Source organism: Poecilia formosa, unplaced genomic scaffold (genome assembly GCF_000485575.1).
Source record: "Poecilia formosa unplaced genomic scaffold, Poecilia_formosa-5.1.2 Scaffold312, whole genome shotgun sequence".
NCBI classification, from domain to species: Eukaryota; Metazoa; Chordata; class Actinopteri; order Cyprinodontiformes; family Poeciliidae; genus Poecilia; species Poecilia formosa.
In genome coordinates, this window is record NW_006800251.1 from 112464 (window position 1) to 137187 (window position 24724).

General features: G+C 37.1%; 4 protein-coding genes across 4 annotated transcripts; all 4 read left to right on the forward strand.

Annotated features, from left to right (window-relative positions):
* The first annotated feature begins 125 nt into the window (after window positions 1–125).
* Window positions 126–8457, forward strand: ccn5 (cellular communication network factor 5). Its single transcript, XM_007572952.2, has 5 exons — window positions 126–356; window positions 1358–1574; window positions 2870–3118; window positions 5929–6170; window positions 7739–8457. The coding sequence occupies exons 1-5, from the start codon at window positions 297–299 to the stop codon at window positions 8024–8026; spliced, it is 1056 nt and encodes a 351-aa protein (XP_007573014.1). The 5' UTR covers window positions 126–296; the 3' UTR covers window positions 8027–8457.
* Window positions 8458–9442: 985 nt separating this feature from the next.
* On the forward strand, window positions 9443–11805 carry LOC103152480 (P2Y purinoceptor 1-like). The gene has a single exon (XM_007572953.2). The coding sequence runs from the start codon at window positions 10586–10588 to the stop codon at window positions 11576–11578; it is 993 nt and encodes a 330-aa protein (XP_007573015.1). The 5' UTR covers window positions 9443–10585; the 3' UTR covers window positions 11579–11805.
* Window positions 11806–15893: 4088 nt separating this feature from the next.
* LOC103152481 (P2Y purinoceptor 1-like) lies at window positions 15894–17399 on the forward strand. The gene has a single exon (XM_007572954.2). It carries the CDS (start codon window positions 16132–16134, stop codon window positions 17128–17130), a length of 999 nt encoding a protein of 332 aa, XP_007573016.1. The 5' UTR covers window positions 15894–16131; the 3' UTR covers window positions 17131–17399.
* Window positions 17400–22116: 4717 nt separating this feature from the next.
* Window positions 22117–23251, forward strand: LOC103152483 (P2Y purinoceptor 1-like). The gene is made up of 2 exons (XM_016661127.1): window positions 22117–23080; window positions 23136–23251. Exons 1-2 carry the CDS (start codon window positions 22197–22199, stop codon window positions 23152–23154), a joined length of 903 nt encoding a protein of 300 aa, XP_016516613.1. The 5' UTR covers window positions 22117–22196; the 3' UTR covers window positions 23155–23251.
* The last annotated feature ends 1473 nt before the right edge of the window (window positions 23252–24724 follow it).

The following is a 24724-nucleotide window of genomic DNA, read 5'->3' on the forward strand; positions in this document are numbered from 1 at the left end:
GTGGAGGTGTGTCTGGGAGTGGGTGGGAGGGTGTGTGTGTGTGTGTGTGGGGGTGCGTGTGTGTGTGTGTGTGTGTGGGGGTGCGGGTGTGTGTGTGTGTGTATGGAGGTGGAGGTGGAAATGGGCAGCAGGGAGGAGGAATGTGAAACATTTCTGGTGCCGGACCAGAGGCTCTTTACACAGCAGTGACATCAGAGGCCAGACTTTATAAATGTCAGCAGGCATGAGAACGAGCTCTTAGCGAACGACTCCCATCCATCACACAGCAGGAAACACCTAGCGGCACCAGAACCACGATGGACCGACTGGATCGCTGTGTGATTACTCTGGCTGTGCTGCTCTGTGTGGCCACACAGGTGAGGCCTGCTCACACTCATCCACTTGTAACTTAAAATCAACTGTCAGGAAGTGGAAAAAGGGTCAGAATTAAAACAATAAGGTCAAATTTCTGTGATTTTTGTCTTAATTATAAGCCTGAAAATGCAGGAAAATAACTGAGGTGGAGATTTGATTCATTTATTAATTTGATTCATGTTTATTTTAAGAGTCCGGTCAGTATTTCACTCAAATTGAGTCTAAATATGACTAAAAATTAATTTAGAATTCATATATCAACTGATTATTTTTTTATCGATGAGCATTTGATTTTCAAACAAAATCAACAACACCCTAACTTTAAATTTAAACTTTTAGCAGATAATTAGCATGGAAACATTATAAATGCTATTAGTTTATTATGAGGTAAATAAAAAGCACAAAATATCTGCCTATTAAACATGCAGCCTGGTATCAATTCCTATTTTTTGATTTGAAAAAAAAAACATTTTTCAGTAAACTTTAATCTTTGACTTCCAAGTATTAAAAATGACCCCATTATTTTTTCATCAGCTGTTTGACGACATCATCCACAAATCTTAGTAAAGATTTCAAAAACAGAAACATTTAAACTTGATTTGAGTGAATTTATCATGTAGATAAAAAATCAAATGGTAAAAAAAATATTTGTTCAGATTAAATTGTTGAAATGAATGTTTTGGGAAATTTTCTAAGATTAATCTAAACATTTCTGACTTTTGTTCTCGCAAATATTCCACTACACAGCTCAGAAAAAAAAATCTATTTGAATCTAAAATTTTGGGTTAGGGTTAGGTTTTTTGTGGTAAAAATTTACTCAATTTTTTTCTTTACACAAAATTGCTTTAACACAACGTCGTAGAACCCTTAAATGTTTGCTCCAACTGTGATGCAGCCCCTGAATATTTCCATATTTTTTCCTTTGGAGCAGCTTTCTGTCTGTTTCATCCTTTGCATGTTTCATTCTCTGACCTCCTCACCATTTCTCGTGTTTTTCTTTCAGGTTCTGTGCCAGCTGTGCAACAGGCCCTGCCTTTGCCCTGCCTCTGTGTCTCAGTGCGCTGCAGGCGTCCCTCTGGTGCCGGACGGCTGCAGGTGCTGCCAGGTGTGCGCTCGGCAGCGAGGCGAGCCGTGCTCAGAGATGCTGCCCTGCGACAGGCAGAAAGGACTGCAGTGTGACTTCAGCGCCAGCTTCCCTGGAGGCCCTGGAGAGTGTGTCGGTGAGTGAAAGACACACCTGGGAGGAATGACAGAGCAAATCCACATGAATGAGCAACACAGACAGTGAATGTTTAGAGTCTGTGGAGCAGGGAGGAAACAGCGAGGGGTGGCAGTGATATTCCAGGAAGACTAAATGTTTTTATTTCTATTTCCATTGCTCCTGTTGGCACTTTTTGTTTGATGACTGTCCTTTGATGGACTAGCTGCGTTTCCTTTAGCAAAATGTTGATGTTAGTCTACCGATGTCGGAAAACACAGCTTCGCAATTATTTTGGTATTTCAGTTAAATAAGGAACACAATTAGGATCACACATGAAGAGGTTTGTTAACTATAAGTCATTAAAAATGTTGTACTATTATCCTCCCACCACTTCCTGTCATCTTCTTCGTCTTCTCCGTCAGTAGTAAGGGTTGCTGATTACATCACTGGTGCAAAACTCTGTTGATATTTCGCTAATGTTGAAAAAACACAGTTAAACGCAATCAAAATCACACATGTATGTGTGTTCACTAGATAAGTCATTAAAAAATATGCTACACCATCATCCTCCTATCACTTCCTGCCATCTTTGTCATTTCTGACAGTAGTAACATCAGGTTGTTATTCCCATTAAAAATATATATCTTTCTATTGCAGTTTTGCAAAATAAACTAACATTGCACATCATTCTAGCGCAAAACCTACATTTTATTTTTTTTAAAATGTGTGTCGGGGTAGGGGAGTTGGCTTGTTTGTTTTGTTTTGTTTTGTATTTTTGTCAAACAATTTGCTCAACTTTATAGTAAATGCAGCTACAGGTGAAAGACAAAGGGCCTGATTATTGCTGGTCATGTTTCCAGGCAATTGTGATGCAAATTTTGGGCAACTTTTTAAAGATGTTGCAAAAAATAATATGTGAATTAGTCATGTTTCCATTTACTGGTTTGAAGCAAATCAACCAAGCCATGCAAAGCGTAATTTTATCAGATGTTGATACGTATGGCTGTAAAAATTTAAACCGTACATCTTTGGAAAGTAGAAGTGGAGCCTTCTGCACAACAAAAATGCAGCAAGTGGTTTCTGGATGGCAAGTAAACAACAAAAGACTTGTCTCTTCCAGCAGCCATTGTATATCACATAGACAGGTAGCTGCTTTTGGCACAGCTACCTAGAACTTAGTGCCAATAAAACAGTTGGGTGATTTTTAAGCACCTTGGCTGTTTTTGGTAGCAGTTGAGACCCAAATTTAAGTACAAAATCATGATAAATGTGAATTTTGATAATGGGTCCCCTTTCCTGATGTTTTTTCTGCAGATGATGAGGATCTGAGCTGCAAAGTGAACGGCATCACGTACCTCAATGGCCAGTCGTTCCAGCCGTCCTGCGACTCTTTCTGCCACTGCAGAGGCGGAGGGGTGACCTGCGTGTCGGCCTGTCCGCTGACCAGCCGTCTTCCCACTCCGGACTGTCCCAGCCCGCAGTTCATCCGTTTACCGGGGAAGTGCTGCAGGGAATGGGTGTGTGAAAACCTGGAAAACACCGTGATTCAAGATGCCATTACAGGTAAGAGACACCTGGATGGGATGGATGAACACACATTGGATCCAATTCAGAAGAACATTTATAATAAACTGAAAACAAACCATTCTGGAAATTGAAAGAGGTTGCAGAATTATTCAATTTCCCCTTATTTAAAGAAAAAACATTTAATTGAGTTTTTTGGGATTTTATGTGTTTCACTGACACAAAAGGGCGTGTAAATGTCAGGAGACGAGGAAATGAAATAAAATAAGTTTTGCTCCATTTACTCTGATCGCCATAAATGAAATCTAGTCAGTTTATTAGTAAAAAGGCTTCAGATGTTTGTTATAAAAATAATTAATGAAAAAAAATAATGAAGAAAAAGAAATGAAAGATGTAGAAAAGCTAAAAGGTTTCCTTTTTCTCCTTCTATATGTCTTTCGTTCTGTTTCTTTTTGTCCTTATTTCTGTTTTTGTTTCTTTTTTTTTCTTTCTTCCTTTCTGTCTGAACTAGTTTCTTCTTTCTTTCTTTCATTCTTTGTAATTCTTTCTTTGTCTTTTTCCTTTCTTCAAGTCATTAAATCATCCTTTTTATTCTTTCTTTTTCTCTTTTTTGAACTTATGTCATTCTTTTTTATTTTTTCTTTGTTCATTTTGTAATTTTTTATCACTCTCTTTTTTTCTTTGTTGTTTTTTGTTTCTTTCTTACCTCTTTCCTCTCGTTCTCTTCTTTCTTTTTATCTTTTTTTCTAACATTGCTAAATAGAACATGACTAAAAGCAGAGAAAATCCAACAAAATGATCTGTGAAACAAAACAAAAAGCTTTTTGAAAAGGCAGCAGGAAGCAGCATCCAGTCCTGACTGTAATGTTTAAAACATTTCATGTTGTGGTTTTCAATCCTTCTTCTGAAAATGGAAAGAGTGAACAGTCATCCATCTAACGGAGAAAACATTTTACATAACCATAAAAAACTCTCTCCATGATAAAACATGGTGGTGGTAGGATTATGACGTGGGACTGGGTGTAAACCTGGTAGAGATAAAACTGTAATTGTACAAAAAACTCAGACGGTGAATACAAGTCCAAGCCACACTTTGTACTTTCACAATTATGCACAATTTTATTTTTGTCTATCACATAATAAAATACATTAATGCTCAGGGTTTCAACTTGACAGAACATGCTTCCTGCTGTGATTAGCATCTGTTTAGACTATTTTAAGATGTGGAGAAAGAAACAGGAAAGCTGTATATGTTGACAAAGAACAGATTTTGACACTTAGTAAGATTAAACACTTGAAATGTGTTAATTAATGAGCTTTATTTGTCCGGCTGGGAGGATTTTGTGTTCCAGACTTTAAGCTGACATAAGCCATCTGCTGGCTGCGGTTCTGTGTTTAATAGCCGTTTCTAAAATCACAAAGCTTTTATTCTGGAAACTGACAGCATAGTTTCCAGTGTTTGGGTTCGTGTGGCTTCATTTCTGTCGATCAGTTAGCAAATGTGTAAAGTTATCGTTCAATCTGCTTTATGAGCTCTGTCGATGTCTGGAAGTTTTTACTGGAGCGTTTTCACTTTAAACCAGGGTGTGTCCGGCCAGAGGAAAATTCCAAAAGGCCAAATATAAAACACATTTTTCCTCTTTTTGGGGGGTTCAAAACATTTCATTTTGTCAGTCACCATGTTTCCTCGTTTCATAACAGAAACCGCAGCTGGGGAAGGTTTAAACACGTGAAGATTACGTTACTCTGTTAAAAAAAGGGGAGTGAGTGTTTGTGCACGAGGCTGGTGTTGGGAAAAAGAAGCCAGTCATCCAGCTCTGTCTGAGCAACACTTCATTATGGGAACAGCAAAAGAACATTTTGTTATTGTTGTGCTTGAAAAACATGATTTTGAGTCAGTTTTGAAAAATAATGTAGTTTTTTATAGTACAAGAATGAAAAACATTGAGAGCTGTTAAAATGTGGTTCTTTAAACTTAGAAGAATGAATGAAGACAAACAGACAAATCATGTTTAAATCATCACTTTCACCAGTTAATTTCTGCATTAAATCACAAAGTCTGACCAAAGTGAAACTCCCAGGGTCTAGCTATGAGACACATGATTTTGGTTTGAAAACGTTTCCCCACCAGTCAAAGTTTCCTACTTTCACAAAAACATCCACAGCTGCGTTCTTATGAAGCATTACATTATATCCTGGAATATTTCCTGCAGCTGCTTTTCTCCTGGGTGGCTTGGAGTGGAGGGAGGTTCGTACAGGTACATGTCAAAAAGTTAGTATCATTTAAAAAAAAAAACTAAAACTGGAAGTATTGTGTTAGAACAATTCATACAAGAGCATTAATTTATCTAATCAAAAATAAATGTATGTATATTTCTTGGGTTTCTGTTTGTCTGTCTGTCTGTCTAATATATAAAATATATATAAAATATTACATATATAATTTTGTATATATTATATATGTGGTATTTTTAAGAATAGATATATAACATATACAATTATTATACATATATTTTAGATATTAAAAAATATAGATTTCTATATATTTTTTGTTTATTTATTTATTGGATTTTACATGTATGTCTTTATTGAAGAAGAAGACTGTATGCCTCTTTTTTTACATCATCATAATTCTCTGTGGGCGCACGGTCCCCCATCTCCCCTCCCATGGGGTCGCCACTGTGAAAACATCCCAACTTTACATTTTTAAGAAACTTTGAGTCTATATGAGACTCTTATTCTAATATCTTACTATGTATCTCAAAGTTTATTATCTTGGTGCCACGCTCACCAAACCCTTCATGCTGCAGATTTCTCCAACTCACTGTTTGTTTCTGATTCTCTTCCAGCCATGAATCCAGGCAGGTCGGGGTCAACAATGCCAGGAGCTCCTGTCCTGAAACAGCTGGTCCAGCCAGCCTCCAGCTGCGTGGAGCAGGCCACCCAGTGGAGCGCCTGCTCCCAGAGCTGCGGGGCCGGCGTCTCCACTCGGGTCTCAAACCAAAATCCTGCCTGCAAGCTGCAAATGGAGACCCGACTGTGCAAAGTGCGGCCCTGCGGGGCCGTTCAGCCTGCGCTAAGGAAACCCAGGGTAAGCTCAGACAACTCTGCATAATCAAAATGTTTCAAATATTTCTGATCAATTAGCAATAGGAAGTGTGCTTGCTAAAAAAAAAAAGAACAGAAACTAAAATAACTTGATTTCATTGTATTTTTGAAAATAGAAATTTGTTTTGCTTTGCAGCTGTTTATAAATATGCAACTAGAAATAGGAATATGTTCAGTCTTCAATTTTCAGTCATTCAGATAATTACATTAGCTTTCCAGAGACTGTGGTGTTGTTTAAATTTAAGCTGCTGCCTGTAAGTAAAATTAGACGGCGCTAAAAGTTTAATTGCATCTCCTGCTGCTTATGGGAAGAGAAGGAAAGCAGTAGGGATTTGCCACGCAGCAGCAGGCAAACTCTTTCCTCAAAAACAGAAAACATTTTTTTCTCCCTCACCACAGTCGTTTTTTACTCACCACAAGGTTTCAGTGCTTGACTCTGAACCACACAGTCTTTATCATAATCATTATCTGTCCCTGTTTTTAGTTAAATTATAGATGTAGCAAGGAGTTACTATGTTTACTAAATTCCCAAAATTCCCAAAATTCCCAAACTGTGCAGTTATTTACAAATGTATTTCCAAAGGTTAAAAGAATGTAGTGCATGAACTAAAGAGAAATTTAAATAAAATTAGTGTTTGTTATGGCCAACTTTTACATTCAAAACAGCATCACCCATACTCAGCTGGTAGAGCTAACCAAAGATCTTCTATGGAAGTAGATTTCCTCCAATTCTCCAAGTATCTTCAATGAGATCAAGGATCTTCAGGGTTCATGTCGTCACTTTGCTTCTTGTTTCTTTTGGCACCGAAGGTGCTGCAATTCTTAATGATAATTAGCTGTTTGTTTGTGTTTACAGAATACATTTGGGGTCCGTTTTGAGCTTTCCTGTTGGCATAATGTGACGGATAAGCGTACTATTTTTATGTATTTTCTTCCTGCTCTAAATTAGGAAGGAACTGTTCACACAGCAAGCAAATGTGACTCAAATCTAACTTTTTCATGGCCGTTTCTTCCTTAAAAACATCAGATTTGTGCCACTTCCTACATTGTAAAACTGATATGCATCTTATAACATTCAAAGTGTTGATGGTCCGAATGGTTATGTTGCATTTTATTCGACTTTTAGTTCATTAACATGAGACATGCGTCATAAATCAGCACCAGAAGAAACCAGAAGTAAATCCAGACTTAGTGATTGAAGCCAAAACCTGGATGACAGGTCATGATTTACCCCTTTATTTGAAGGAAAATATTGTTTTCAGAGACTTCATAATTCATTTTATTTGCCGTTTCTGTTGTTTTGTTTATTTTGGATATTTAAAATGTCTTCCAGTTCCAGTGTTAAATGTTCATTAGAATTTAAAGTTTATTGATATTTAAAAATGTGTTTTTGCATTATTTTGCCATTGACATATTACTTGAAAATGGCCTCCAAACAACAATATTATCATTTATCGCAATAACTTGTGGGACAATTTGTAGTCCAGCAAAATTTGTAGAGGATTTAATCTGCAAAATGTTTCTAATTTGTCTGTATTTTTGATTTCCCAGAGGGGACAGCAGGGTTGGTGCAAAGCCAGCTACAGGTCACCAGGTCCCATCCGACTCGTGCATCATGGCTGCTTCAGCACTCAAGCCTACCAGCTGCGGTACTGTGGCCAGTGCAGCGACTCTCGATGCTGCACGCCGCACCAAACCTCCACCGCTCAGGTGACCTTCCGCTGCCCTACGGGCAGACTCCTGCAGAAAGCCGTCATGATGATCCACTCCTGCGTGTGTCACAACAACTGTCCTTACGCGCCTTACACTAACCCGGCTCTCTGGGCACACAGGCCCTGATCGGTCTGTGGAGAATCAAACGACTGATCTGATAGGCTGATGAAAAACATCACAAGGTTCAATGTAAATGAAGAAAGATTTGAAAATGATCAGAGGAAACTGTGACTGACCTGAACGAATGTTGATTTATACACATTGATAAACTCTGCACTCTCTTGAAAGCTTCAAGAAGCTCCGGCATCTTTTAAAGCATTTGTGTGCTAATTTTTATTCACAATTTAAGCAACTTTAGTTCAAAAATATTCTCTTAAATGGGAGCTATTCTGCAAAATTCACATTTTGCACTGCAAAAATACAAAATCTTGCCAAGTACTCTTGTCAAGCCTCTAGTGCAACTTGAAATAAGACCAAAATAACTTATAAGTAAATTGTCTACAAGTTATAGGAGCTTGTTTTAAGTAAATAATTCTTTAATATCGATGAAAAAGTACTAGTTCCATTTGCAGATTTCCTCAAAAACACAAAACATTTTAACATGAGAAAAATGTTTTGTTGTAAGTGAAATAATCTGCCAGTAGAACCAGAACTTTTTCATCAATATTAAGAAATTATTGACTTAAAACGAGCTCCTATAGCTTGCAGAAAATTTACTCATAAGTTAGTTTTGTCTTATTTCAAGCTTAGTAAGATATTTGTACGAGAAATTAGACAAAAATTACTTATTTTGATATTCTGTGTTTCTGCGGTAACCATGTTTTTGTACTTACATTTGGGTCTCTACTGACCCTCACATTACCTAGCAACCCCAGTGGAACTCTGCTCGTTACCTGGCAACCCCCGTGGAATTCTGCCTGTTACCTAGCAACCCCAGCCAAGTTCCAGCATATTTGACTGTACAATGGCTGCTGTAAAAGACAAGTGTTTTGTTGTTGATTTACCACCCAGAAACCACTTGGATTATTGTTGGTTATGCAGGAGGCTCCACTTTTGCTTTTCAAAGTTAATAATAAGGCATAATTGCGCATCTATTTGCAGCCAATTTCACATGTGAGCATAAACGTTGAGTTGGAGGGCGTGGCCAGCAGCAATTTATTTGGAAAACAGTTTGGCAAAGAAGAGGGAAAATAACTTGATATGTTTTCCTGTAAACCTGACCTTTGACCTAACTAGATTTAAAGTAATACATATTTTAAATACTTGTTTGAATAGCTGAGAAGCATCTTTTGGAGCTAACATGTAAATAGACTCTAGTACATGTACATGATCTGTTTATAGTGTACTTTAAAGAATAACTTTGAGCATTGATTTAATTTTTCTGCAACCTCTAAAATGTACAGTTTTAAAGACGTAATAGCAGTTTATTGATGTTGCACTTTGTTATTTTTTGTGTATAATGTAAATATTTTCTAGGCAGAAGCTTTTCTTCAAATGAATATTTTTATATCCCGTGTCATGGAGTTTTTTTCTAAATAAATTTTATGTTTTTACAAGTTTTGAATTGAATTCCTAATGAATATTGTGGTATTTTTAACATATTTTACCACTTTGTACTGGTTCTGGGAAGTATCAAGATCGTAGATTGTGAAACAAATTGCCTTTGCACGTCAGAACTGCTCCTTCTGTCAACTTTCAACTCTGTTAAAACTGTTTCATTGTGTCTGAAATGAGATCTGTAATTATCTTATGCTGTCTATTCATTTGCATTCAGACGAGGAGGTTTAAAGCCCAAATCTTAAAGCATGTTCTGACATCTAGTGGTCGGAACAGAGTACTGCAGATGCAGAGCATTGGACAGAACATTCAATTTGAGATTAGCAATAAAATCTTTTCTTGCCACAGCCTCAAGAACATAGCAGGATGTGATAAACTGTGTTTTGAAATATTTTATTCAGCTTTTAATTTATATTTTAAACATGAGGAAATTAGGCTTGTTACCAGAAGTTCATTTGTAGTCATAATGGGCATGAACAGAATTAATTCAGGATTAATTTGAGGCCTGGTTAATTTGGACTGGTTGTGCATATTTTTTCAAATCAATATTTTAGTCAAGAAAGTTGATTTCTTTGTGGATTTTCTCTAATTCTCTGAAGGTCCAAAGCAAAAAAGACCCTCAGCATGACGCTACCACCACCTTGTTTCAGTATTCTCAGATGCTAAGGCTTGCATTTGACTTTACATCTTATTAATCTTCAATATAAGGGCTAAATCTAACCCTAACCATAACCATAACCCTAACCCTGAAAAAGGAAGAAATAATCCATAATTGATGTGCTGTGAAAACCAAACCACAAAACCAGACAGAACAAACTGATTTCATATTTCATAAAATAAAGAACTCTTTAACATCGCATGTAGACAATTTCCATATGATGTTCAGCATAATCTGTGCAAAATTAATCTTGCTTGTGGATCTTAGGTTCCTTTTTAATACAGTTTGTTTCACTTTTTCGTATCTCATGAATCATTCAACCAATGTGGTTTCCTGCAAAAAAAAAATCCCCACCATGAATGTTATAAAGCAGGAAGTGTCTGGGCCATGTGGGGCGTATTTCTGTTTGTCTAAAAGCTGAACACCGACACCAAGAGGAGGAACTCTCCTCTCAGCACTGACAACAAATAATGGATCCCACATCTTGTTTTGGAGTCAACTTTAACTTTCCGCTGAGTTTCCTGCCTCCTGTCTTCATCTTGGTGTTCGTTTTTGGACTTATAGCGAACGGATGGGGACTTAACTCTTTGTGGCGCAACTGGAAGAAACTGGGGAACGTCAATGTTTTCATCCTCAACCTTGGAATTGCAGATATTTTGTATCTGCTCACGCTTCCTTTTCTGGTCGCGTACTACCTTAACGATAGAAAATGGATCTTTGGAGAAGCTTTCTGCAAGGTGACAAGGTTCTGCTTCAACCTGAATTTATACTGCAGCATTGGGTTTCTCACCTGTATCAGCGTGTACCGCTACCTGGCCATCGTCCATCCGATGAAAGTGCAGGGGAGACTAACTGTGACTCACTCGGTCATCATCTCAGCCATTGTTTGGATTTTAGTGAGTCTTCAAAGCCTACCAGACATGTTCTTCCCCAAAAACTCTGCAAACATGACTTTAAACATGACTTTACAATGTGTTGATACAACCGTGATTGAGTATGTTGAGGACTACCTGCAGTACAGCCTCATCTGGACAATCATTGGATTCTGCATCCCGTCTCTCATCACGGTGGCCTGCTACGGACATGTGATCGTCCTCCTCTGCTACAAGGATAATATTGACAAAGTCCTGAAGCAAAGAAGCTTAAAACTATTAATTATCTTGATTCTTCTCTTCTCCATCTGCTACATCCCCTACCATGTGCTGAAGAACTTCAACCTCTGGTCAAGGGTTCTTTCCAAACAGAAAATATGCTACAAATGGTCTAACGGAGTCTACATCGCTCAACGCATATGTCGCGGCCTTGTTTGCCTGAATGGTGCTCTCAACCCTCTGGTTTATCTCCATGTAGACGAGGATATCTCTGCTCAGTTCAGGCAGTTGTGTCAGCGGACTCGGCAAGCTGCATCTCAGCTCTCTGCAAATACCCAAACTCTTTTCTCAAGCACATTCAGGAATACATGAGCTAATTCCTGATGTATCTATGGGTTTAAATTGTGTTTGTTATATGTTTCTATGGAAATTACACATTAAAAATATTTAGTAGATTGTGTGTGGTTTGTGGTGGCAGTGCTAAATGCATTGTTTAGTCAAGTGAAAAGCTTAACTGATGTGTAAAAAACAGGATGCAGAAGGTTTGAAATAAAATGGCTAAATCAAATCTGTTGCACATAAAAGACATTTGCAACTCACTGCAGGACACTCAAGTAGAGTTTGTAAATATAACTAATACTTTGCATAGGAAACAGGAAGGATGTCAACTGCTCTGGTATTATCTCAATTTTAACATCCTGGTACTATCACTGTGATTATTTTGGTGAAGATTACACAGACATGCAGGAATGTCTAGAAAAAGACAGAAAAAGACAGAATTCATTTGCATGTTTTAAAATGTCAGCGTCCTGAAGATTAAGTCAAGTTTACATGTCAGCAACAAAGCAGTTCAAAGTGATTTACATGATAAAAACATCACATTGCAAAGCAAAGTAAGGCGGAAGTAAAGAAAAAATCAATTCTGACTTAAACAAATGATGCTCCAGCTATAAATCGAAGATCAAACTGGGTTTAAACTTTGATTTAAAGGAGCTCCGTGTTTCAGCAGTTTTGCCGATTCCAGAACCAGAAGACCTGAGAGGTCTGGAAGGTTCAAACAACCACAAAAAAATGTATCTTGGTGCTAAGCTGTTCAGTAATTTATAAACCAACAAAAGCATTTCAACATCTGTTCTCTGAGTGATTGGGATCCAGTGTAAGGACCTTAGAGTTGATGTGAAGTAAGTTGCTTTCCTAGGTTTAGTGACAATGCAAACAGCATCATTTCTGACTTTTTAGGCTTACCTGTGAAGACACTTCTGCAAAGATAAATGCAACTAGAGATAAACCGCTGGATGAGTTTCTTAAGATCTTGCTGGGACATTACACTGCAAAACACTAAATCTTACCAAGTATTTTAATCTCATTTCTAGTGCACATAGACTATTACAGTTGAACTAAGACAAAACTAACAGGTATATTTTCAGAAAGATAAAGGACCTTGTTTTAAGTAAATAATTCCTTACTATCGATGAAAAAGTTATAGTTTAATTGGCAGATACATTTAATAATAAGAGAAGTGAAATAATCTTCCAATAGAACTATAACTTTTTCATCAATATGAAGGAATCATTTACTTAAAACAAGCTCCTTTATCTTGCTAATAAGTTACTGTTAAGTTGGGTGTGTCTTAATTCAAGTATACTAAGCTACTTGTACTAGAAACTAAATAAAAATACTTGGTAAGAGTGTGTGTTTTTGCAGTCTTTAATCTTTTAAATGTTCTTCTGGTGATAAAAGGCTGACTTTGTAATTATCTTTATGTGTCTCTGAAGGTTCACCCAGATTTTGGACCTGATCAGTCGTTTCTGACTGTAATAACTGATATACAGCATGATATTATCCATGTATGATACAAAAATCCTGCTTCAGCTTTACAGACTAACATTTCAACATTTTCCAAATGACTCACAGACAAACATACAGCTGATGCTGACAAATCCAGCTATTTTCCCACAGTTGTGTGATTCTGAGCTCCAGGCCATAAAAAAAAAACAAAAAAACAAAAAAAACGGAAAATCCAAACACGGTTTAAAATTCAATACAAGCAGATAGGAAATGTCTTTAAAAAATTAAACCAAGCTTTCTATTGATGGGGCTTTAAGGTCACAGGGAAGGATTCAACCAGCACCTCTGGCTCCAGAACCAGGCTCTGAAAGCAGATTTCACTTTAAAAGCCGTTTTTTGCAACTGACACATCACATTTTCCCTTGTAGTGTTTGAAAATAGGATTTTACCTCCTTTTCTCAGTTTCACACCTCTGTTTAAAGGAAAAAAAAAACCTTTATGGCTGCAGTGACTAAGAAGGGAAGATACGAATGCAGAATGTGGCCACAGTGAAATCTGCTTCCTGCAGATAGACAACCATTCACACCTTTAATACCCTTCTGCGTGTCTCTTCTCGCAGTTCTCGCATTGGTTTCATCTGAACTGCGATAGTCTCTTCATTTACTGTCATTACACTTACAACAATGGAAAAAATGTGAGTGTGCTCCTCTGAGGTGACGCATGTCTGAAAACCACAACTGACGTTTTTAATGTGACGAACTAGAATAAATGCATGTAACATTACAGTTGTACAGAGGCTCTAGACTCTTGCCTTTTAAAAAACTAATTGCTTTTTAGAGGTGTGAACGCTGTTGAAGTTTTAAATTTTACACAGTCACTAAAGTTTGATGCCATGAATTTACCAGAAACAGCCTGGGCTGTAAACTGTCACCCTGCACTGTTAATTCAATATTTGGAAGCTTGAACAATACAGGCTGAATTTGTTCACTTCCCAATATTAAGATTTAAACCACTTCTTTTTTGTACAGCAGATCAGTTTGGTTATACATTAAATATGCTAATATACAGTATATTTACTTCATTTTTCTATGACTGCATAGTCAGAGAAAAAAAATCTAAGAATTTTAAAACATTTTCTTCATATAATGTGTCATTTATGCTAAAATAAAATAAATCTGTTAAAAGGAAAATTAAAAATGTGCAACTTGGTTGCATAAATGTGAAAATCCTTAAATACTTTTTCTGATTTTGTTTCGACATTCAGTTTTCTTTGGTAGAAGAGGATTAGCATCCTGCATTTTGACAATCTGCCAGTGAAATTTTCTTTAATTTATCTAATTTCAAATACATTTATTGTCCAAAGCCAATGTGACTCCACAACTTTGATTTTCTCCTATCACTAAGTACTTCTTTAAATACATGTTTGAACTCATTGTGATGCTGCAACACACATTTTGATGACTCTCGATTTTAAAAAACACTTTGTTCTTTCTGAGGAACAATAACAAATGAATTACACAACAAGCACATGCATGTAAAAATAATTGGTCATTCACTGATTTGTCTGCATTTGCCTTTCTCTTCTGTGCCAGTGAAGACAAGGCCAAATGCCAACTTCAGCTAAAACCCTGACTTGCTTCCTAGGAATTGAAGGCATCGCCGCGGTTATAGAGGTGTTTAGCTTATGTTATAAAAAGGTAGAGATATTATTAAGAGAATAAAAATCATTAGGTTCTGGCTCGTTATATTCTCTTGTGCTCCCGGATTAATTGATGCCATGCGTGGAAATAAAAGCCACACAGAGTTAACATTCAGAGCTCCACGTCATGCATTTCAGAATTTATTCTAACATTTAAAAGCACAACATCACATCAACAAAATAGACACTTCACTAACTAAAACAGACATTCATTTACCTAAGACAAATAGAAAAGAAGAAGAGAGAAAGAAAAAAAAAGCAAAGACGTCTTTGGAGAGTTGCAAAAGCAAATTTGATTTGTTCCTCTGGGGCCCTTAATTTTATTCAAAAAGGTGTTTCCTTTGTTTTAATTTATGCAATTATGCGATTAAGGCGTGTTGTTCTCCTTGTATGGATAGACCCAGTTTCAAATTACTCAGATTGGACAATTTTATTACCTTATGAGACCTGTTTAATTTCAGGACTACAGTGCTTCTCTATCTGTCTATATAGACAAGGGAGACCAAGGGTCATTTAGAGCAAGCTCTTCTCATGCCAGTTTGAAATGTGATGTTACCCCTAATTCCTGGTTGGATCAAAGCCTCTAGTCTTCCACCAGAGTTCAACCAAAAGTTAACCTGTCTTAAACCTATTTTATTTCCCTGCCGGTCAATTCCTACAAATACAGATCTGTGCAGTAATTTTAAACTGACATGAAGCCTGGTATCCAAAGTGGATCAGAACTTCTGCATCCTCTTAGATCAAACTGCAGATTTTAAGAATAAAACACTTATAGAATATACCTGAGCATTTTCAATATAAATACATTCATTCTAAACATTTTCTAATTAATGTTATGCTAGTTTTGATTATATTTAACTAAGTGATATTACATTTGGCCTAGTTTAGAGACTCCATGTAGTTGTTAATATAAAACTACAAATTAGACTACTTCAAGTCATGTTAATTTTAACTAAATGGTATTCTACTAATTAAATTGCAATTATTGTTAGTATTGTGTTGTCATTTTGTTTGTCCTTAAGTTTTAGTGTTTCTCTGAGGGAGATGACTTGAGATGTCTCCTCGCTGCCTGCTCATTTGAGACACTCCTGTGTGCCAAAGTTAATTTATGACGTGGTTCCTCCCTGATAACAGACATTCTTTTCTGCAGGGCTAACTTAAAGCCCTCTAAGATGTTATCCAAAGGACTCTTGCTTAATCCACTATTTTCAAGTCGTAAGATTTAACTGTATTAAATACTAAGAATATTAATTATCCTCAACAATATCTATAAGTCTTTCACTTTCGAAACCTTTGGACCTGCTCCACACAACATATTATCTAACTTAACTAAAGTTCAAGGAGTATGTTGTTTATGATGTTTTGTTCACTCTACTTTCATTTTGAGAGCGAGGTCACAGAGGAGAAGGGCTGAAGTGACTTGTTTCTGGAAGACAAAATGAATAAAACTCAATGTCCTCAACCGGATAAGAAATTATTCGAACATACAATCCTGCCTACTCTTTTCATCTTGGTATTTGTTGTTGGACTGGTCCTGAATGTGTGGGGAATGAAGTCTTTGCTGCACAACTGGGAGAAACTTCGGAGTATCAACATCTTTGTTCTTAACCTTGGACTAGCAGACATGCTGTATCTGCTGACTCACCCCTTTCTCATCATGTACAACCTTAAAGGAAACAAATGGATCTTTGGAGACGGATTCTGCAAGGTAACAAGATTCTCCTTCAACCTAAATCTATACGGCAGCATCGGATTCCTCACCTGTATAAGTGTGTACCGGTACCTGGCTGTTGTTCATCCAATGAGAACGATGGGGAGATTAACTATGGCTCGCTCTGTGGTCATCTCAGCCCTGGTTTGGATTCTGGTGAGTGCTCAAAGTCTTCCAGACCTGTTCTACCAAAAAACATATCCAAACGGATCCAAATGCTTTGACACCACCTCTAATAAACATATTAAAAGTTACCTGAATTACAGCCTCACCTGGACATTCTTTGGTTTCTGCATCCCGTTCACCATCATTGTGGGCTGCTATGGACATGTGACTGTTGTTGTTTGCCACTCAGATAAAATGAAGAAGGACCTGAAACTACGATTCTTGAAGTTGATGTTTTTTCTGATTCTTCTCTTCTCAATTTGTTATGCACCCTACCATGTCTTCAAGAACCTCAGTCTGTATTCCAGAACCCTCAGTAAGAAGAAACAATGCCCCACGTGGGATTCTGCAGTCTTTATTGCCCGTCAGGCAAGTCGTGGTCTTGTGAGCCTGAACAGCGCTCTTAACCCGCTGGTTTACCTCAATGTAAATGAAGACATGGGTGTTCAGTTCAGCCAGCTGCTTCAAAGATGTTCACAAAGTTTCAGTTGTTTTTTAGAGTCCAAATCCAGGTCTGTACCAGTACCACAGTCTGAACAAGAAGCTGACTGTCCTCTCTGACAGCAGGTGTGGGTTTTCTTTGTTAATCGTGTCATGATGTCACTTTTTTGATGTTCTGTTTGATTTGTATTTTTCCAACTGGTTGATTCTAGAAAATGTCATAATTAAACAAGTAATGAAGGTAAACATTTTAACTTTTGCTGTTGGAGTTAGGCCTGTCACCATAACAAATTTTGCTGGACAATACATTTTCCCAGAAGTTGTGGTAAATGTAATATTGTTGTTTTGAGACAATTTTCAAGTAATATGATGGTAATGGCATAATAATGCAAGAACGCATCCTCAAAGATCAATAAACTTTAAATTTTAATGAACATTTAACACTGGAACTAGAAGACATTTTAAAATTATAAATAAAGCAACCGAAGCAATACATATATTGAATTATGAAGTCTCTGTAAACAAAATTGTCCTTCAAAATAAAAGGGCTAGTTGAGACCAAAGCAACAGACTGAAGAGTTGTCATCCAGGCTTTGGCATAAAAAGTGTGAGAAAAAAGAAAAACCACAAATCAAGCAAATAAAAATAATCGGCCTTGTTTTAATTTATCATGCAATTAATTGATTTATTACTTATTGAAACAGGCCTAGTTCAAATAACAGATACTAATAAACTGTGAAAATGGTGAAATGTGCAGTCTGTTTTAGCCCTTTTTGATTTAATTCATTGTTGATTTTTTTGTTTTTATTGAAAAAATTCTAAATACCTTCGTTTGAAAAAGAAACTTGTATATTTCTTATTTGTCACACTCAAATGTTTAACATTAAAAATTGCAATATGAAAGGTATTTTTGACTTGATGAAAACTGATGTTTTCGAATTATAGTTTTATTTATTAAAAAGAAAAAGTAATTCTCTCTTACCCAGTAAGTGGTTTGATCTTCATTTCCTGATCAGTTTATGAGGATTTTAAAGACATTTTTGTGCTTACATGCAAAATAAAAAAGGGTGTAATAAAAATACTCATTTCCTTTCTCTATTTTTAAGTAACCCCTCCAGATCGGCACCACAGCATAACGTCTTGGATAATATATTGTAGATTCGGGGCAAATTTCCACTAGATGTCACCATATATTCTGTTCCATCATCACTGTTTCTCAATCTTTTACTGAGCCTCTAGTGGCAATATCTTAAAAAATTCTTTACATCACTGAGTTAAAGTAGGAGACTTCTCATTAATACAATTTGGGTATAAAAAAAGCAGCCAATGCGGGGTCTACTCTTATATTATGTCTATTATGACGGTGCGGCGAGAGGTTGGAGAAGGAGTTAGCAGCGGTGGTCAGCCACTCTAACCCAAGATAGCAGGACGCACTTTTGAAGTATTCCACACTTTCAATTTATTTAACGTCGTCCACGTAAAGCCAGATCTCCACGGTACTAAACATATTTGCATACATGAGAAAAGTAACGTTACCACTCTGCACCTCATCATCCCATAATCATCACCTATGTTCTCTTCTACAATAAAATGGAAGACTAGTTCTGAACAAAAAAAGGGAATAGGCGCCCCCTTGTGGTGATACCTACTCATCTCTCGGAACCAAACAGTATAATGACTGTTACACCTATGGTCCCAACTGTGTGCGTTTTCCAAGAGACAGGATACTGAAATGAACTACTTTGGTAAGGTCAAGATGTAGGAAAACATAAACATTATGCTCCTTATTCCTGCTCCCTTTCCGACACGCGATATAGTTTTTGTTGTCTATTTAGATTGTTGCTTTCCTTGTTCTGTTTATTAATTCATTAATTTGTATGAGATTGTTCATGTTCTTTTTCTCATCTCCGATGAAATGTTAATGCTATTTTATATGTTGCATTCCTAGACAGCATTCAGATCTCCTTCAAATCAGTTTACCAGTCGCCAAATCTGCATAACATTTTGAAAAATGAAATAAGAATTTCACATCTGGGCCAAACACAGAGAGCACTATCAGGGATTTTAATTTTCTTTTAAAGTAAAAACTTCCTGTCACACTCCTGTTCTATTTGTACATTAGAAAACCTGCCACTAGCATCGACAACGCAAACCAAAATAATTTTCTTTAACCTAAATTATATTTTATGCATTCAGACAATATGGTACAAATCATAATATGTGCAACTAACCATTTGTTTATTACTGCCACCTTTTATGTGTTTGTGCTACACACCTTCTGGATTTTCAGGTTTAGGTTGGCCAACATATCAAGTTGCATTTCCAAACTCTGGGTGTGTTCTTTAATTTGGCTATTAAAGAACACATACGCCAATAGACACTAGTGTCGTAAATAGACACTGAATACGCCAATAATGAACCAGCTGAATTTTAGCTGTTGATCGTCACCTCCACCAAGGGTTTTTTGTAGTTTCTGAACAGATATGTTGCATCCCATGTTAACTGAAAAGAAAAGTCATTATTGTTTGTGTTGGCTAGATTTTGCTTCTTTGTTGTATTTAACCTAAGAAGTCAGCTCTCCGAATAATCACTAAAAATGTGATTTTGTTGGGCCATCAACCCAACAAAATTTGCCAATGTTTCTCAATATTTGTATTTCATGCACTCAGTCAATAAAAATATGTGCCTGCAATGTTATTTAATTTTCAAGTTAGTATTTGTTGATTTTGCATCTTGAGTGTGAATGCCAACTCCATGGTGCATTCCTGTAGATTTTGACATGAGTCTATGAGAACAAAACAGAATGTAACAATAATAAACCCTTGCAAACTAGCTGGTGATCATTAATTTTATACAAGTGAAATAAACATAAAAATCATCTAAAAATAGTATGAAGCTAACTAATTTCCAACATGTCACATGTAATTTACAGTACCTCAAGAATTTAATTTTCGAATGATTACCAAGATCCAGTTGAAGGTTGGAAAACCAGTGATTTTTTTGTTTTTATTCATATGCTCAGTGACCAGACTGATGACTGTTAGCAGTATGAGCAGTTCACAAGAGCTTTATATGCATTTTATGAATTCAAGCACTTAATAAGCTTGCTTCATAAAGATTTTAGAGCACATTGTGTGACCCTGAATTATGAAGAAATAAGCTGTCTTGAGTGCTAATCAATACTTTATTAAAGGATCTCTCACTATCTTTGTTATATTTAGTAGTGTGGCCAGGGAAACCAGGTTGTGTTTGGTAAAGAGGAGCTGCATTTCTATGTTGGGATTTTGAATTTTGTTTCTCCGATTTGGACCTCAGAAATTCTGATTTCTCTATACATCTAAAAACGATTGATCACTCATAGATTTGCGTTTGTTTGCCGTTCTCTTCATGCAGCTGTAACAGTTATGGGCTACGCAGATAACTGCGGCTACAAAAGCAGCATCAGAAGATGGTTCTTTAAGGAGCCTGAGGTGTGAATGAAGACACAAAGCAATGGTTTTAGTTTTTGGTGCATTTATTAGTGATTTGGGAAAAGAAAAAAAAAACAGACAATTACAAATGCACAATGAGAGACAAATTAACTCAAAATAAATCAATTCCAAGATCATAGAGTTCTTGTCCTTTTTCCTTAGCTCGCCATCCTTGGATTCAGACGAGGATCTGATCCATCATGAATAAAAAAACAAAAAACCCGACCTAAATGGCCAGAAAACCCATTAAGTGTTTTATCAAACAATTATGTGCAAACATACAAATGCAATAAATATCAAATTCAAATGCAATTATTAAATATCTAATAATTAAACTAAACATTTCAATCAAGTTAAATTAACCACAATTTAAATAAACAAAAAGAATATCAATCAAATTTCAAACTAATCAATTTAAAGTTGAAAAGTTGAAATCAAAGCTCACTTTCAAAATCAAGAAAAATAAATTAACTCAAATACTCAAGCAGAGTGAAGGAAAAAATAAATAAATAAAATAAATAAACATATTGTGCAATATCAATTAAAATGTAGCTACATCCTATTTTAATCATATCAATACAAAAAGTGCCAGAACTTGCACAAAACCAGCGATCATGTTACCTTTGGGAAGAGAGTGGGGCCTACTAGGGTGCGTTCACACTGGAGCCTGAAGTGACCCAATTCCGATTTTTTTGACGTAGTGCGGCCTGTATTCGATCTTTTCATGGCAGTGTGAACAGCACAGGTCGGATTCTTTTTCGAATGTGACCCATATCCAATATGTATCCAATTCAAATGCGACCTAACGTTCAGGTCGCATTCATCCGAACTGAACCTCACTGTTTCTCAACAAATCTCACTATTCTGCGCAAGCAGGAAGAAAAACAACAACCATGACGAATTATATGAGGATTAAGTTGTTAATGTGCTGCTCCGGTCAGACAACAACTTAAAATATGTAGGCTAAGCTCCATCGTTTGCCTCCATGTTTACTTCCACGAACACTGAGCACTTCTTCTTTTTATGGCAGTTGGCAGAACACTGAGAACGCTGACGCTATGGCGCCCTCTACTGCGTATGCGGGACACGTTCATGTCGTTTGCCCGTTCAGACTGCAGAACGCATAAAGGGTCGCATTTACTGGCAGTGTGAACGGCCCCGGCAAAAAAAATCGGAATTGCCAAAAAAATCGGAATTGGGTCACTTCAGGCTGCAGCGTGAACGCACCCCTAGACTGCGATCACCCGTTTCAATCCTGGTGACGGCCCAGGTAACAAACGCCGACAGTTCTAACAAAACAACGCTCTACTGAGCAATCGAAGCAGAAATTTCATGCTAAACCAATAGTGCTATCACACAAACAACTCACCAATAGATCAAATCAGTGGATGCAAAGATTTTGATGAATTTGCCAAGAAGACGCCAAACAGTCAGCCACAATCACGGTGGAACAGATGATGAAGTTCAACTGTGCGCTAGAGGCGGGGCTTTAAATAAGTTGGCAGGTTTGGGGCAAAACAGGAAGTGGGCCCGCAAAAATAAAAGTCTTGACTAATTAACTAAATGCGGGTTACACAGCCATAATGTGAAAGTTGCATGATCTTTGAAACGAATGTTCCAGAAATCCGTTTTTGCCCAAACAAAGTTCAGGTATTTTACCTGCAATTACAAACCTGCTCCAAGCCAAGCATGTAATGACAAGACACTTTCCTTGGAATGGGTGGTTCGCCTGCGGCAGGAATTCAAGGAGGAAGTCATTCAGGTTGCTTTCATTCACTCGACTTTCATTTTGTAAGCAGCGCCTCGGAGGAGAAAGACATAACTGACTTGCTTCTGGAAGACAAAATGAATACAGCCAACTGCACAACCAGACATAAGGACTTATTTGAAAATAAAGTCCTGCCTGCTCTTTACATCTTTGTATTCGCTGTCGGACTGCTGCTGAATGTATGGGGAATTAAGTCTTTGCTGCACAACTGGAAGAAACTTCGGATTATTAACATTCTTGTTCTTAACCTTGGACTAGCAGACATGCTGTATCTGCTGACTCTCCCCTTTCTGATTGTGTACTACCTTAAAGAGAGTAAATGGATCTTTGGAGAACCTTTCTGCAAGGTAACAAGATTATGCTTTAAACTGAATTTATACTGCAGCATCGGATTCCTCACCAGCATAAGTGTGTACCGGTACCTGGCCATTGTCCATCCAATGAGAATAAAGGGGAGACTGACTTCAACACACTGTGTAGTCAGCTCAGTCCTGGTGTGGATTTTTGTAAGTGCTCAAAGTATTCCAGACATGTTCTTCCCTAAACATTCAGAGAACATGACTGGACAATGTTATGATACAACTGATTTGAAAAATGTGGAGAAATACCTGCATTACAGCCTCAGCTGGACGTTCATCGGATTCTTCATCCCGTTCCTCATCACCGTGGGCTGCTATGGACATTTGACTCTTGTTGTCTGCCGCTCAAATACGGTGAAAAGGAATCAGAAACAACAAATCTTAAAACTGATGGTTTTATTGCTTTTCCTCTTCTCATTTTGTTATGCGCCCTACCATGTTTTCAAGAACCTCAGCCTGTATTCCAGAGTTCAGTTCACCAGGGCGATTTGCCCCACATGGAATTCTGAAGTTTTCATTGCACATCAGGCAAGTCGTGGTCTTGTGAGCCTGAACAGTGCTCTTAACCCGCTGGTTTACTTAAATGTAAATAAGGATATGAGTGATCAGTTGAAGCAGGTGTTTTATCAAGGTTCACAGAGTTTCAGACGTTTGTTCGAGTCCAGATCCAGTTCTGTGCCGGTGCCACAGAGTGAGGAAGAATCTGTCAGTCCTTTATAAGAGAAGGTCGTTTTTTTTGCTGACTGTCACGAGGGAAAGTGTTGTGACGTTCTTTTCGCTTTGTATTCTTCCTTCTTCTTGACTAATTAATCAAACTCAACTGTCCCTGCTGCAATAGCAGAATGGAGAAAGTCTATTTTGAACATATTTGGTTGAATTTTTTTTATTGTTTTTTTTTTGTTTTCATCCACACAGTCAAAATTATGTGTACCCCTACACATTTATTCTTTCTTTCAAATGTTCATTATGAATACACATGCACATGTAATCCAAAGATATTCAGACTAAACTCAAATTACAGTTTTTATGAATGATTTTATTTATTAAAACAAACGCATCCTAAACGGAATAACTGGTTTGGTCTTGATTTTCTTGGTAGTATCTCCCATAAAATATGGCAGCTGGATGTCTGGAAATGAGTCTTTTACGTCACTGTGTAGGAATTTTGGCTCATTCATCTCTTCATATTTGTTTTGATTCAGCTGCACTGGAGGTTCATTAGTGTTGAGAGAAGATGAGTTATAAAGATTCTTTGTCCGTTTGGGCGCTAATGCCACCGGTGAATTTCACACCATTTCCTGTTTTTTACTCGTTATATCCTCTCATATACCCGGATTCAAAAAATGCTGTGCGCTAAGAACTGAGACCACCCAGAGGTATCAGCGTCAAAATACTCAGCATTTATTCAAGACAGATGCATACTATCATCACAAAAGCACATCACAAAACTCAAAGCACAAATAACGCATGAATTTACCTGAGAGAGGGAAAAGAACAAAAGATGGAAATGAGAAACAAAAAGTAAAGTCATCTTTGGAGAATTGCAAAAGCAAATCTGGTTTGCTCCTCAAATGCACACATTTTTATAGTATAGAGGCGTATTTTTCTCTTTAATTTATTCAAATAAGGCGTATCGTTGCTCATCCAACCAGGAGCTGTCTCAGACCCTGTTAAAAGTTGGAAACTCCCTACAATTTGTTTTCAAGATCAAACACCAGTTGTCTCCTTTATCTAAACAAGTGGAAGCAGAGCTTCTCCTCCACTGGCCTGAACTCATGTTGTTTTATGGCTTTTCACAGATCAGTGTGAAGTTGGAACTTCTCCTGATTGCTTCCCACACAGACAAAGGGCAGATCAAAAGATCTAAGGCAATCTGTTATAACTACAGGTAACCTAAAGATTAGTCCAAAAACTATATTTAGGCTATTTCAATCAAGACATGTTGTTAACAACTAGGAGAGATTACAAATTAGATTATGTGTTTTACAGATATTCTATGTTGCATTCAGATTTACACTAGCTGTTTAAATCTTATCAAGATGGTCCAAAGGTTAAACTCACACAAACAGCCACAGACCCCTGTGAATGCCTGCTCAGTCCACAGGGAGGTTAAGAAC